At 58.1% G+C, this 12,433-nt stretch overlaps 1 protein-coding gene across 2 annotated transcripts in view; it reads right to left on the bottom strand.

Annotated features, from left to right (window-relative positions):
• PDE2A (phosphodiesterase 2A) overlaps positions 1 to 12,433 on the bottom strand; it is a 361,885-nt gene that overhangs the window by 34,749 nt on the left and 314,703 nt on the right. For both annotated transcript variants that reach the window (XM_073333785.1, XM_073333795.1), the window contains 3 exons: positions 10,914 to 10,982; positions 4,790 to 4,920; positions 770 to 881 (listed from right to left, as the gene is read on the bottom strand). In XM_073333785.1, the coding sequence (XP_073189886.1) occupies positions 770 to 881; positions 4,790 to 4,920; positions 10,914 to 10,982 (312 nt within the window). The remainder of the gene's footprint in view (positions 1 to 769; positions 882 to 4,789; positions 4,921 to 10,913; positions 10,983 to 12,433) is intronic.

Raw genomic sequence — 12,433 nt, 5'->3', positions numbered from 1 at the left:
TGCTTAGATATGGCCAAGGAAAGTGTACAGCTAATGGGGTACACATGTAGGTAACCCCACATGTCCAGCAAGGGGAAGCTCCCGATCATCAGGATGGGGATCCCCCCAAAATGTGTGGGACTGGTCCTGCCTTTCCTGGCCTATAGGACAATCAGCCCTGAGTTTACACGGAGACCTGTGAAACATCCTCCCAACAACACAGCGACCTGCTCTCCATCCTGGCCTCCGGGAGAGGGGGCGTTATGGGCCCCGCAGCATGACAATGCTGGAGACAGTCTGACAGCCTTGCAGGCTTTTCCAGAGGGGATCCTGGCTTCAGAGAACCCTCCTCCATAGAGCAGGCCTCTCTAGAAGTTGGCCAACACGGCGGATAAGGGCCAGCTACTGCTACCAGCCAGCGGAATTTCTCCCGTAGCTGAAGTTGTGAGGCCTGCACTGTGGAGCTCAAAGCCCAGGGGTCTAGCCCCACGCTGGCAGGGGGTTGAGGGTTGGGGAACAGCCTGCTGTGGGTGCCCGGTTCAACCCCCTCTCAAATGCCTGCCTTGCCCCATTCCCTCTGCATTCCCAGTGCAGCGATGCCCCAGCACCTCCACTCGATGCCCCATGGCGCTCCCACGGCGCATGGACACTCAGTCCAGCCACCCCACCACCACCGAGAGGTGGATGTAGCCAGCTGCCCCTCCCCATACGCACGGCTGCAGCCGCCGCATGGCACAGCCTGTTACGCCCCTGCGGCCGTGCGTAATAAGCGAGCGAGCTGCCCCCTTACCTGGCACTCGCACTTCAGCTTCTGCTCCTTCTGGAAGGCCAGTGTGCTGGTCAGGACGGTGGAGGTGTAGCAGAAGCAGTGCTGGATTCTGTGCTCGTCGGCCTCCGTGTAGCTGAGGCGAGAAGAGCGGCACGGTCAGAACAGGGACGGCGGGCGGCGGCTCCTGCGGCCAATGCTGCTCAGCCGGGGAGCCTGCCGGTGCTGCCTGTCCAGAGGAGATCCACCTCACTGACATGCAGCCACCTCTGAGGCAGGACATGGCAGCTGTTCCCCAGTGCACCACGCATTCCCCTCCTCTCTCCTGGACGATCGCAATGCGCTGCTCCGAGGCCCAGCTCCCCTGCCCTGCCTCGGTTTCCCCAGCTGTAGGACAGGAATGAGGCTACTAACCCACCTCGCAGCAGGGTTGGGGTGAAGATTACTACACAGTCTATCAGGCCTCAGCTCAGGTCAACCGGGATTTGCCCTCATCTGCTCCTGTCCCCTTCCCAAAACCCTGACCTGGACCGGGCCTCGCCCATGAAACGGTGGCAGGGGTACTGGCGGGATCAGAGAAGGAGGGCTCGGGGCAGCTGAATAAGAGAGGCCTGGTGAAGGCTGAGCTGAGTCAGGCACGCTGCCAGCCAGCCAAGCAGTGGGGACGGGGCTTTGCTCTGTTATTATTAAGCTCTGAATCCAAGTTTCAGGAAATGAATTACCCAGTGAGGGGGATTCTGTGCCTGTGGATTGGGGAACCCTTTACTGCGCCTTTAATTGGAGCTGGTGCTTGGCTCGGACAGCGCCCAAACCTGGCATGGACGCTGAAGGCTTTGATCATCAGCATACCTCTTCCCTCTGTCCTACACCTGTTTGGGTCCCAAGCACCAGGCAGTAAAGGCCCAGGGCACAATTCTGCAGTGTCCTTCCCCTTGTGTTGTCACTGGAACATGCAGCTGAACACGACACCATTCTGAGTGGGAGCTTTTTTGCATCCATGTGCCATGGGGGCATCTGGCAACACAGCCCCCTGCTGCAGTGAGTTCCACCAGTTAACAATGCAGTGCTCAATGGAGAGCTTCTTTGCCTGGTGCTAGGGTTACATGTATGTTCCGGCTCACTCCATCGAGTGAGCCCTTGGTCTCCTCTCACGGGGTGAAGGAGAGACTGCTGGGTTTTCATTCCATCCTTCCTGGTCTTAAAGACCCCAGTCCAATCCCCTCCACTCTTCCCCACTATTAATTTTCTGCCTCCAGTATCTGAAGCTACAGCCCAAGGCAATGAAGTCCCAAGTCCCTCCCTACACCAGCCAAATGCTCTAATTAATGTCCCTCGAAGCAGCTACACAATCTCAAGACAGCTCGATTCCCTCTGGACCAGTGGCACCAATCAGTGGGGTGGCAGAATGCTCCCCCGAGGTTTTCGCACCTGCTCAGCGTTCCACAGGCCACAAAGCCAGGCTGCTCTGAAGCAGCAGCTCCGTCCGACCTCAGGCCAGCGGTCCCGCTACGGCTGCACGCCGGCCGCTGACATCCCAGCCACACTGATGGACGAGCGGCCAGGCCAAATGGCGGCAAGCGGAGTTGCACCCCAGCACACTCCAGTTCCGCCTGCCGGCGCACGGGGAGTCTGTCTCCGTACGGCCTGGTGCAGGAGGTCTGCCAAGAGCTCGGCTCCTAGCGGCACCAGCTCATGCACTGGGCGGGTGAGACAGGGAGGCTCCCCGGGCAAGACAGACCCGGGGTCCTTGAGGGAGGAGGATGGGGGTGAGTGGGGACCGGGTCTGGGGGCCCCCCCTGCAATCCTCCCCCAAGAACTTCTGAATTGGTGGCGCAGCTTGTGACGAAGTGGGCCTGTTCTTAATGTTTCCTCCGAATATTGTGGGGGTGCCTCAGTTTCCCCTATGCAGTTCTTAAGTATCTAGGTGGTGGGGTAAGGGTGTATGATCATTGCAGAGCCCTAGAGGGCACGTGTGTGCAGGGGTCTGGACACAGACAATGGCCAACACCCTGTTCCCTGGCAACTGATGGCCTGGGCCCTTCCCCCATGCAAGGTGAAAGCTGAAGGGTTGGAGAACAAAGGAATCAGGTGACCACCTGGCCCAGGAAAGGAACAAAGCCCAGAGGAGGAGGGGCTGGAGGGAGTTTTCAGTTTGGGGCTGGCTGGGACATGGAGTGAAGTGCAGACATGGTTGTCTGGCTCACTGCCCCCCAAAATGGACCCAGCTGAGGGGTCCCGTTCTCTGCACCTGCAAGCTCTGTTTTAGACCATGTTCCTGTCGTCTAATAAACCTTCTGTGTTACTGGCTGGCTGAGAGTCACGTCTGACTGCGAAGTTGGGGTGCAGGAGCCCCGCCTGAGCGGACTCGCTGGGGGGAAGCGCACGGAGGGGCAGAGGATGCTGAATGCTCCGAGGTCAGACCCAGGAAGGTGGAAGCTGTGTGAGCTGTGTGTCCTGAAGACAGGCTGCTCACAGAAAGGCGACTGCCCCAGAGTCCTGACTGGCTTCATGGGGAGCAGTTCCAGAGCATCGCCCGGGGACTCCGTGAGGCAGCTTTAGACAGGCTCGCCTGTCTCCTACCCACCTGGCTCCCAAGCAAGCGTTCCCCCTGCAGGGAAGGGCTGTCTGTCCTGGGAGGCGTGATGGAGGGTGAACGAGGTGGCGAGGGTCTGCAAGTTGCACACGGCTAAGTGCATTGATGGTGGTTCCTGCACTGTAACTCATGGCCAAGAGCAAATCACCAAGATCGCCAGAGAGCTCTGGGCCAGCGTTGGTACTGAACAAGGCTAAGACAGAGGGGTTTGGCTGGGGGAAGTTCCTAGCCAGGGTTATTGCTGCAGGGCCAGTTGAAAGCTCAGCCCCTCTGCGCTAGGAGCTGTATACAGTGAGCAGCAGATGGTCCCTGTCCCGAAGAGCTGACAATCTTGATAGACCCGGGATGGGGGAAGGGTAGGACAAACCAGCTAAGGGATGGCAGCAAACAGCATGTCAGTGCCATGGGGTGTTTTTGAGGGGTTGTTAAGGAGGTATCAGCTAAATGGGAAGGGAAGGGGGCGAGGGGGATGGGGCAGGAGAGGAGACACAGGAGTGGGGAGATGCGGAGGGGAAGGATCTGCAGGGGAAGGGAGGGGCTGGTGCCAGCAAGTTCTCTGAATGGACCGAGGACCCTGCCTTGCACCCACAGCTTGGAGTTTCTGGCTGATCTTGGCAGCTTTCCCCAAGGCCTCATGGCGGGGCGGTGGGAGGGGAGGCATCACCTGGTCCTAGTGCCCCAGAATGCACTGGGATCTCCCCTGAACAGTTCGGGGTCCAGGGGAGTGCTAGGCGGAGAGGTAGCCAAGGCTGGGCCCCATTTTACCCCATCCCCCTCCGTACAGCACTCCCTGGAACGGATGACTTCCCCCCATAGCGATCCTGCATTAGACCGGGGGGCCAAGGGCAGCCCCCCAGCTACAGGAGCCCCCTAGCTCCCTTCCGGCAGCCCCAGGAGTTCACAACAGAGAAGAACACGGCCAACATGGTCTTACATGCAAAGGTGCAGCCATAAAAACTCCAAGGCCCAGCATGCAAAGCGCCAGCGTGCCCTTCTGTTTGGATTCAGGTGGAGCACAGTGCATGCTGGGACGTGTAGTTTGCAGGAGCCAGGCCACCGTGCTGGCGACCAGGGTGGCCTGCCAGAACCCCATGCCTGAGCGGCAGAGGCCGCCTGAAACCGCCAGCTGGTCCCCCCCAGCCAGGAGCCCTCCTCTGCAGGCAGCTGGGCTCACAGCCATCAAGCCCAGGGGCCACCAGCACAGGCCGGGAGAGATGGCGCGGCAGCGAGGTGACGGAGCGATGCTGACCGGTCGGTGCACGGGGACCAGAGCTGGAGCCTGCCAGGTGCTCGGGGCCAGGCTCTGCTCTGGGCTCCGGCCCAGCCCGTAATCTGTGTCCCGTCAGCACAGCTCCGCGCAAAGGCGCAGCGAAGGGGCCCCGGCCCAGCCGTGAGGAGCGGAGCCGCTGTCAGCGCCCAGGGAGCAGCCTCCCCAGGAGCCTCCGACTCACCTCTCTCCTCCCAGCTTGTTGAAAGTGCAGGCTAAGGCCACCACCTGGGAGGTGGCCCGGCTAATGACCGGCACGCACAGCATGGAGGTGACCTCGAATCCCAGCATGTTGTGAAGCTGCTTGTGTTCCTCCTAGGGAGAGAAGATCAGACCAGGGTGAGGGTCAGGACGTGCGGCAGGGGAGGGTCAGATAGGCGTGGGGGTCTGGATGTGGGGCAGGGGAGGGTCAGACCGGGGTGAGGGTCAGGACGTGGGGCACGGGAGGGGCAGATGGGGGTGAGGGTCAGGATGTGGGGCAGGAGAGGGTCAGATGGGGGTGAGCATCAGGGGGTCGCAGGGAAGGGTAAGGCGGGGGTGAAGATCAGGACGTGGGGCACGGGAGGGTCAGGCGGGGGTGAGGATCAGGACGTGGGGCAGGGGAAGGTCAGGCCGGGGAGAGGGTCAGGACATGGGGCACGGGAGGGTCAGGCCGGGGTGAGGCTCAGGACGTGGAGCAGGGGAGGGTCAGGCTGAGGTGAGGTTCAGGATGTGGGTGCGGGAGGGTCAGAAAGGGGTGAGGGTCAGGACGTGGGGCACGGGAGGGTCAGGCCGGGGTGAGGGTCAGGACGTGGGGCATGGGAGGGTCAGGCCGGGGTGAGGGTCAGGATGTAGGGCAGGAGAGGGTCAGATGGGGGTGAGGGTCAGGGGGTCGCAGAAAAGGGTCAGGCGGGGGTGAGGGTCAGGATGTGGGGCACGGAAGGGTCAGGCTGGGGTGAGGGTCAGGACATGGGGCACGGGAGGGTCAGGCCGGGGTGAGTGTCACGACGTGGGGCAGGGGAGGGCAGCGGGCATGGAGCAATTCATTCATTGATAGATCTCATGGCCAGAAGGGACCACTGTGATCACTCAGTTGGCCGGAGAACTGCCCCACAACAACTCCTAGGGCAGGTCTTTTCGACAACCATCCAATCTTGATTTAAATATGTCCAGTGGCGGAGAATCCACCCCGACCCTTGGGAAATTGTTCCAGTGCTTAATTACTCTGAACGTTCACAATTGACACCTTATTTCCAGCCTGAATTTGTCTAGGTTCAACTTCCAGCCATGGGATCGGGTGCGACCTTTCTCTGCCAGATGGAAGAGCCCATTGTTATATATTTGCTCCCCGTGTGAGTACTTATAGACGAATCAAGTCACCCTTTAACCTTCTCTTTGTTAAGCTAAGTCAATTGAGCTCTTTACGTCTAGCACTATTCATTTTCTGATCCTTTCATCACTCTCCTGGCTCTTCTCTGAACCTCTAATTTGCCAACCTCCTCCTTGAACTGGGGGCACCAGAACTGGACCCAGGATTCCAGCAGCGGTCACAACAGTGCCAAACACAGAGGTACAATAACCTCGCTGCTCCTGCTCGAGATTCCCCAGTTTATGCACCCCAGGGTCTCATTTATGTTCAGCCCATGAGCCACCACCATCCCCAAATCTTTGTCAGAGTCACTGCTTCCCAGGATAGAGTCCCCCGTCCCGTACGTGTGGCCTGCGTGCTTTGTTCCTAGATGTAGACACAGAGAAAGGGCGCAGGGTTTAGGTACTGTGAGACACACAAAGGTAACACCCTAGCTACATGTGTGACCGTGTCTCCCACATCCGGCTGCAACCACCCACCCAATTAGCAACAGGGAAAGGGCCAGGGGGCCACGAGTCCTTGACACCCATTTGCAAACCCAAACTGAGAACCGGGGGGAGGCAAAACTCATGGTTTGAGCATTGGCCTGCTAAACCCAGGGTTGTGAGTTCAATTCTTGAGGGGGCCATTTAGGGATCTGGGGCAAAAATTGGGGATTGGTCCTGCTTTGAGCAGGGGGTTGGACTAGATGACCTCCTGAGGTCCCTTCCAACCCTGATATTCTATGATTCTGTGAACTGATGCCCTAACTGGGAGGCAACATGGCCTAGTGGATACAGCACTGCAGTGGCAACACTGGCTGGCTGGGTCATCTTCAGCCAGGCACCACGCCGCTCTGAACCTCAGTTTCCCCATCTATAAAACAGTGATGATGCTACTAAAGCCCTTTGCATCCTGTGGAAGACAGTGCTCTATACCAGAGCTAGGTATTAACATTATTAATTCATTCCACATCGATGGCTGAGCAGCCACCCACTGGTAACAGCCAGGCGGCTGCTTTCTCTGATCCCCATCTCTAGCCTCGCTCGGAGCAGCGGGGGCACAGGGACGAGTGGAACTGTCTGTTCCCTACGCTGCTGCCACGGGGGTAAGCTGGCGATGTGGATCTGTCACAAACGGCTTCTCAAGGAGAACGAGAAGCAGAGAGAGAGTTAACTGGAGAGCAGACTCAACAGCCGGTTACTGACTGCAAGCTTGGCCTGGGATGTTCATACCACTGAGCTCCTGGGCCCAAAATAAGCCTCTAGGATTTTCTGCTCCGAGTCAGTCTGAACAGCTGTTTACCCCTTTGCTGCTGGGCTGCACAGCCCTTCTGTTTATCCTTTCGGGAGTAAATCCTTAGCTCCTTCGCCGGCCACTGAGGGCAGGAACAAAATGCTTATCTCTGTCTTGCCAGCCAGTGAGTGAGTGGCACTGCCCGAGAGGGGATTGGCATTTTCGCTTATATTCTTTAAAAAACCAAACACGCCAAGCCCTTATCTATTAAACAGAGAACACAACAGTAGGAACAGGAAGGGTAACACAATAATGCAATGAGTTGGTTGAGTCCGGAGAGGCCCTCTGCTGGCTGGCATCAGAACTGCTAGGCTGTGTGTCAGAGGCCCTGTACTGCCACCTAGAAGCTCCAAATAGAGCCCCGTTTTTTGCGATGGGGGCGCTCTTCCACTAGTGACTGGGCTGACAGCCACCAACGCCTCTCACGCAGCCGCAGGCAGCCTGTCAGCCAGGTTCCCAAGCAGCAACCTCAGTCCTTCCACCTTCCCAAACCGTATTTACACTTATTTCGCTCCCTTCAGACTTTCAAACTGCCTGTCTACCCAAGGAGAGGTGATGGATTGCTTGGGCGGCACAGATAAATAACTTCCCTGACCCTGCGTGCTGGCTCATGACTGCAGCACGTGCCAGGGCAGAGTCTGCAGCTGACCCTGGGGCAAATGCTCAACTGGCTCTGAGTGGGTGCCTGGCTTCTGGGGGAGTTGTTATTATTTCTCAGCAGTGGTGACAGCAAACAGCCTCTTGAGTGCAAGAGATCAATCATCCTTGTAGGATCCAGACAGAGCCTGCACTGGCATTTTCACACCCCCCTCACAGGAGTATCTGAGCACAAGGCAGAAAAGCATCGTCCCCATTTCACACAGGGGGAAACGAGACACAGAGAGACTAAGTGACTTGCCCAAGGTCTGGAAGACCAGCTGTGTCGCTCAGCTGTGGTTCCCAGTGCAGGAGAGATCGTGCACAAAGGGTCCACTAAAGATCCATTCACCGTCCGGACACCTGGGTGCTCAGATCCAGCACGCTCTGAGCTGAGCCACTCAGGGATTGTTCGTTCCAGGAGGAACTCAGGGATCTGTTTCCAGCCCAGCCCTGAATTTGGATCTGGCCCCAGGCTGACCCCTCACACATACTGAACTGCGACACCCATTCCCTGTGGGTCAGTTCCCCAGCTCTGATCACTCTCCATGGAGCTAGCTGGGCATTTCCTCCACTTCAGTGTCCAACGGTGGCTACTCCCAGCCACACGAGCCCAGGCCTTGCCTGGGAACAGAGCGTTCGCTAACGAACCTCTGTCCCCAGCACAGAGTCGCTGCAGGAGGAGCAGCTGCTCGCTCTGAACTCCTGGATTGTACCAGGGGCATCCTGACCACCCCTGACGATCCAGCGCTGGGCTACTCCTCCCCCGGCTTTCCCAGTGCACCTCAATCCCAGCCTGCAGCCCCCCGCCATTCCAGCCCTGGGATCCCCCCCAGCTCTGCCGATGCACTTTAGACCCAGCCTGCAGTACCCCACCGTTCCAGCCCTGGGCTCCCTGAGACGAGCCTTCTGGCCACACTGCACCCTACAGCCCAAGAATGGGATGAATAGGCTGAGACCTAACAAACTCGGTTTACTAGTCCCCACCAGAGCCAGGATGCCAAGCCAGGGTTCTTCAGCAGGGAGATCCCCCCAGCCCTGCAAGGCGGGGTTTGGAAGCAGCTCCTACTGCGGGGACTATAGGGTTTCGGGGAACTGACGAGACGGGATGGGTTGTGACCAGAGTGGGAGGCAGCTCTTCCCCACAACGACACAGACATTAGGTGCCATCAGAGGCCTGTCATGGGAGGCACTGGGGCTCTCTGCCAGCCAGCAGGCAGGCAGACTCATGGCTGCATTAGTGCTGCATGCGGCTGGCTGCTGGATCCGGCTGTGATCGGGCTCAGCCAGTCATCACTGCCCACTGCGTTACAGGATCACGGACGAGAGGTGGGGAAAATGACCTACGAGGAGCCCCCTAGACCCAGCTGCTGCAAGGCCTGGCCCCCAGTCCCCTAGGTCTACAGAACCTGGCTGGGCCTATGTCTGCATGAGTGATGGATCTCAGCGCTGTCCCACACGACTGACAGATCACACCCCAGCGCCGACCCGGCCCCTCCCTCTGGTGGAGCTGTCGGCTCAGCCTTCAGGTCATTCAACATTGGCGAGGCCTCATCTGGAGTACTGTGTCCAGTTTTGGGCCCCACACTGCAAGAAGGATGTGGATAAATTGGAGAGAGTCCAGCGAAGGGCAACAAAAATGATTAGGGGTCTGGAACACATGACTTATGAGGAGAGGCTGAGGGAGCTGGGATTGTTTAGCCTGCAGAAGAGAAGAATGAGGGGGGATTTGATAGCTGCTTTCAACTACCTGAAAGGGGGTTCCAAAGAGGATGGCTCTAGACTGTTCTCAATGGTAGCAGATGACAGAACGAGGAGTAATGGTCTCAAGTTGCAGTGGGGGAGGTTTAGATTGGATATTAGGAAAAACTTTTTCACTAAGAGGGTGGTGAAACACTGGAATACGTTACCTAGGGAGGTGGTAGAATCTCCTTCCTTAGAGGTTTTTAAGGTCAGGCTTGACAAAGCCCTGGCTGGGATGATTTAACTGGGAATTGGTCCTGCTTGGAGCAGGGGGTTGGACTAGATGACCTTCTGGGGTCCCTTCCAACCCTGATATTCTATGATTCTATGATTCATCTCTAGGACAGCCACCCCGGGCATTCGGAGATTATAAAGCCCTCCAGTGATCATCTAGTCTGACCTTCTGCAGGACACAGGCCAACTTCCCTGAATTAATTCCTGCTTCGAAGTCCAAGAGCTGTGACCGAACATCCCATCCGGAGTAAAAAATGGCCAGTGAGGCCACGTCTGGCATGACTTGTTCCAATGGTTAATTGCCCTCACTGGTAAAAAGGTACCTTATTTCCAGTCTGAATTTGTCTGGCTGCAACTTCCAGCTAGTGCATCGTGTCCGACCTTTCTCTGCTAGACTGAAGAGCCCATTGCCCTATTTCAGTTCCCCGTGTAGTTACTTATAAACTGTGATCAAGTCACCCCTTAACCTTCTCTTGGATAACCTATGTAGGTCGAGCATCTTGAGTCTCTCGCGACCAGGCAGGTTTTCCAATCTTTTCATTATTCCTGGGGCTCTGATCCAAACCTCTGCAATTCGTCAACATCCTTCTTGAACTATGGACACCAGAACTGGACACAGCATTCCCGCACCGGAGCCGAACACAGAGGTCAAATAGCCTCTCTGGCCACACCGCCACACTGGGAGCACCTGTTCAGCTGATTATCCACCACGACCCCCAGTGGGGTTTTTTGAGTCCCTGCTTCCCAGGAGAGAGTCCCGCACCCTGTATGCACGGCCTGCATGCTTTGTCCCGAGGTGTATAAGGTAGGCTATGGAGGCTGGCCTGCAGCTGCGAGAGGAGTTCCTACACACTCGGCCCGCTCCTGTCCACCCCCGGCGCTCAGACATCACAGCGTCAGCCTTTTGCATTTATACCGTGCCCACCGCGGTAGCGTCCGAGGGACATCCAAGAGTGGTGAGTACATTCTCTCCCTTGTCCGCCCAAGGCCTGCATGCCCATGCTCCCATTCTGGCCACGTGGCAGGCCTCTCCCCATGGGACCCCCGGCCTGGGGGCAGCCCAGCTACGTACCAGGCTGATGTCCTGTAGCGTGATGGATTTCTTCTCCTCCACCACCTGCCCCAGACGCCCAAACATCAGCTGCAGGCAAAGAGACGAGAGTCAGGAGCTGGTGGGCCGAGGAAGAGGAAGGTTGGCTCGCGGGTGAAGTCGCATCCCGCAGGAGCCCGGGCGCAGCCGCCAGCGGTTTTTTTGGGAGCAGCGGCACAGCCAGCTCCTCCGCCCAGCTCCCGGGACGTGGGTGCAAGAGGACAGGCAGGGCTTGGGGGGAGGCCATATCAAGAGGAAGCAGCTGGACACAGAGGGGCCCTCTGGCTCTCCCCAGCTCCCAGGCTAACACAGCCTTTGCGGCCTGTGATCTCCCTAAGTCCTGGCCTGGACTCATCAGTTGTGGAGGGGACGGCTGAGTCTCCATGCCCCACAATCTTGACCTGGAGCGGCCACTATTTATGGGAAGAGGACAGCTAAGTCTCCAAGCCCTTCCAGAGCTTGGCCCCTCCACTGAGCACCACAGCACACACAGACCACTACAGCAATATGGCAGCGTGGGCCCCGGCCCACTGGAGAGCGGGCTGAGACCCACCAAACTCCTGCCACATAGGCAGCCGCTTGATGGGATCAGCAAGTGGGACACAGACAAACCAGTGACTTGCGGCCTAGGGCCTGTCCACAGTCCCCCAGTCCATGCAGTACCCTTCAGCACCAGTCTGACGTGCCCATCAATTCCTACCCTTGCAATACGGCTGCAACGGCCTTTTTCATCCACCACCAACCAGCCTCCCCACGCACCGGGCCAGTCGCATCCCTGGCTTTAGCTCCACTGCAGCTAGCAAAGTTTCACCGGAGACGAATCTGGCCCCCTTCGCTTTGGATTAAGGATCTGGGGGGGAGCTGCCGATGGCCAATCCTGCTCCACTCGAAGGCGGCTGCGCTGGGGATTTGTCTCACCTTCAGTAATGGAGGCATCCGGCATCACGTTCTGGGGAGCAATCCGGGCCAGTGAGAGGCCGTTTCACTGCCTGTCCTGTAACCGGGCTGGGGCGCTCCCAGCCGGCAGAGCGGCACATGCCGGAGGTGACACAGCCTCGCCCTGCTCTGGACTGCGCCCCACAACGTGAGACACGGCGACATGGAAACACCTATCGAAGCCTCAACGTGCTTCTGAATCTTTTCGTCGGAGAAGACGGGGGATAAGGTACGAGCATCCCTAGCGGGGGCGGGAGAGGTATAGCATCGGGATGGCTCTGGCGCGGACTGGCGAGAAGGCGACCAAGGGGGAGATCAAAGACGCGGTACGTGGACCGGATCTCAGAGAGGCCAGTCGGCACGACAGCCCGGGGTACGACCGTGCGTTTTGGAAGGAGGCTAGAACAGTGGCCAACCCCGAACAGGGAAGTGGCAGACAAGAAGATGAGGCAGAAATCAAGAGAGCGGGTGCTGAGATCTACGCGTGTCACAAACGGCTCTTACCCTTCCACAGACACCGCTGCTCGGCTGGTCGCATTATTATCTAGCTAAGGGATCTGCGGGCT

This window comes from Lepidochelys kempii, chromosome 1 (genome assembly GCF_965140265.1).
Source record: "Lepidochelys kempii isolate rLepKem1 chromosome 1, rLepKem1.hap2, whole genome shotgun sequence".
In the NCBI taxonomy this organism is placed as follows: domain Eukaryota; kingdom Metazoa; phylum Chordata; order Testudines; family Cheloniidae; genus Lepidochelys; species Lepidochelys kempii.
The sequence above is the reverse complement of the archived record's forward strand: the minus strand, read 5'-3'. Positions and strand labels throughout refer to the sequence as shown.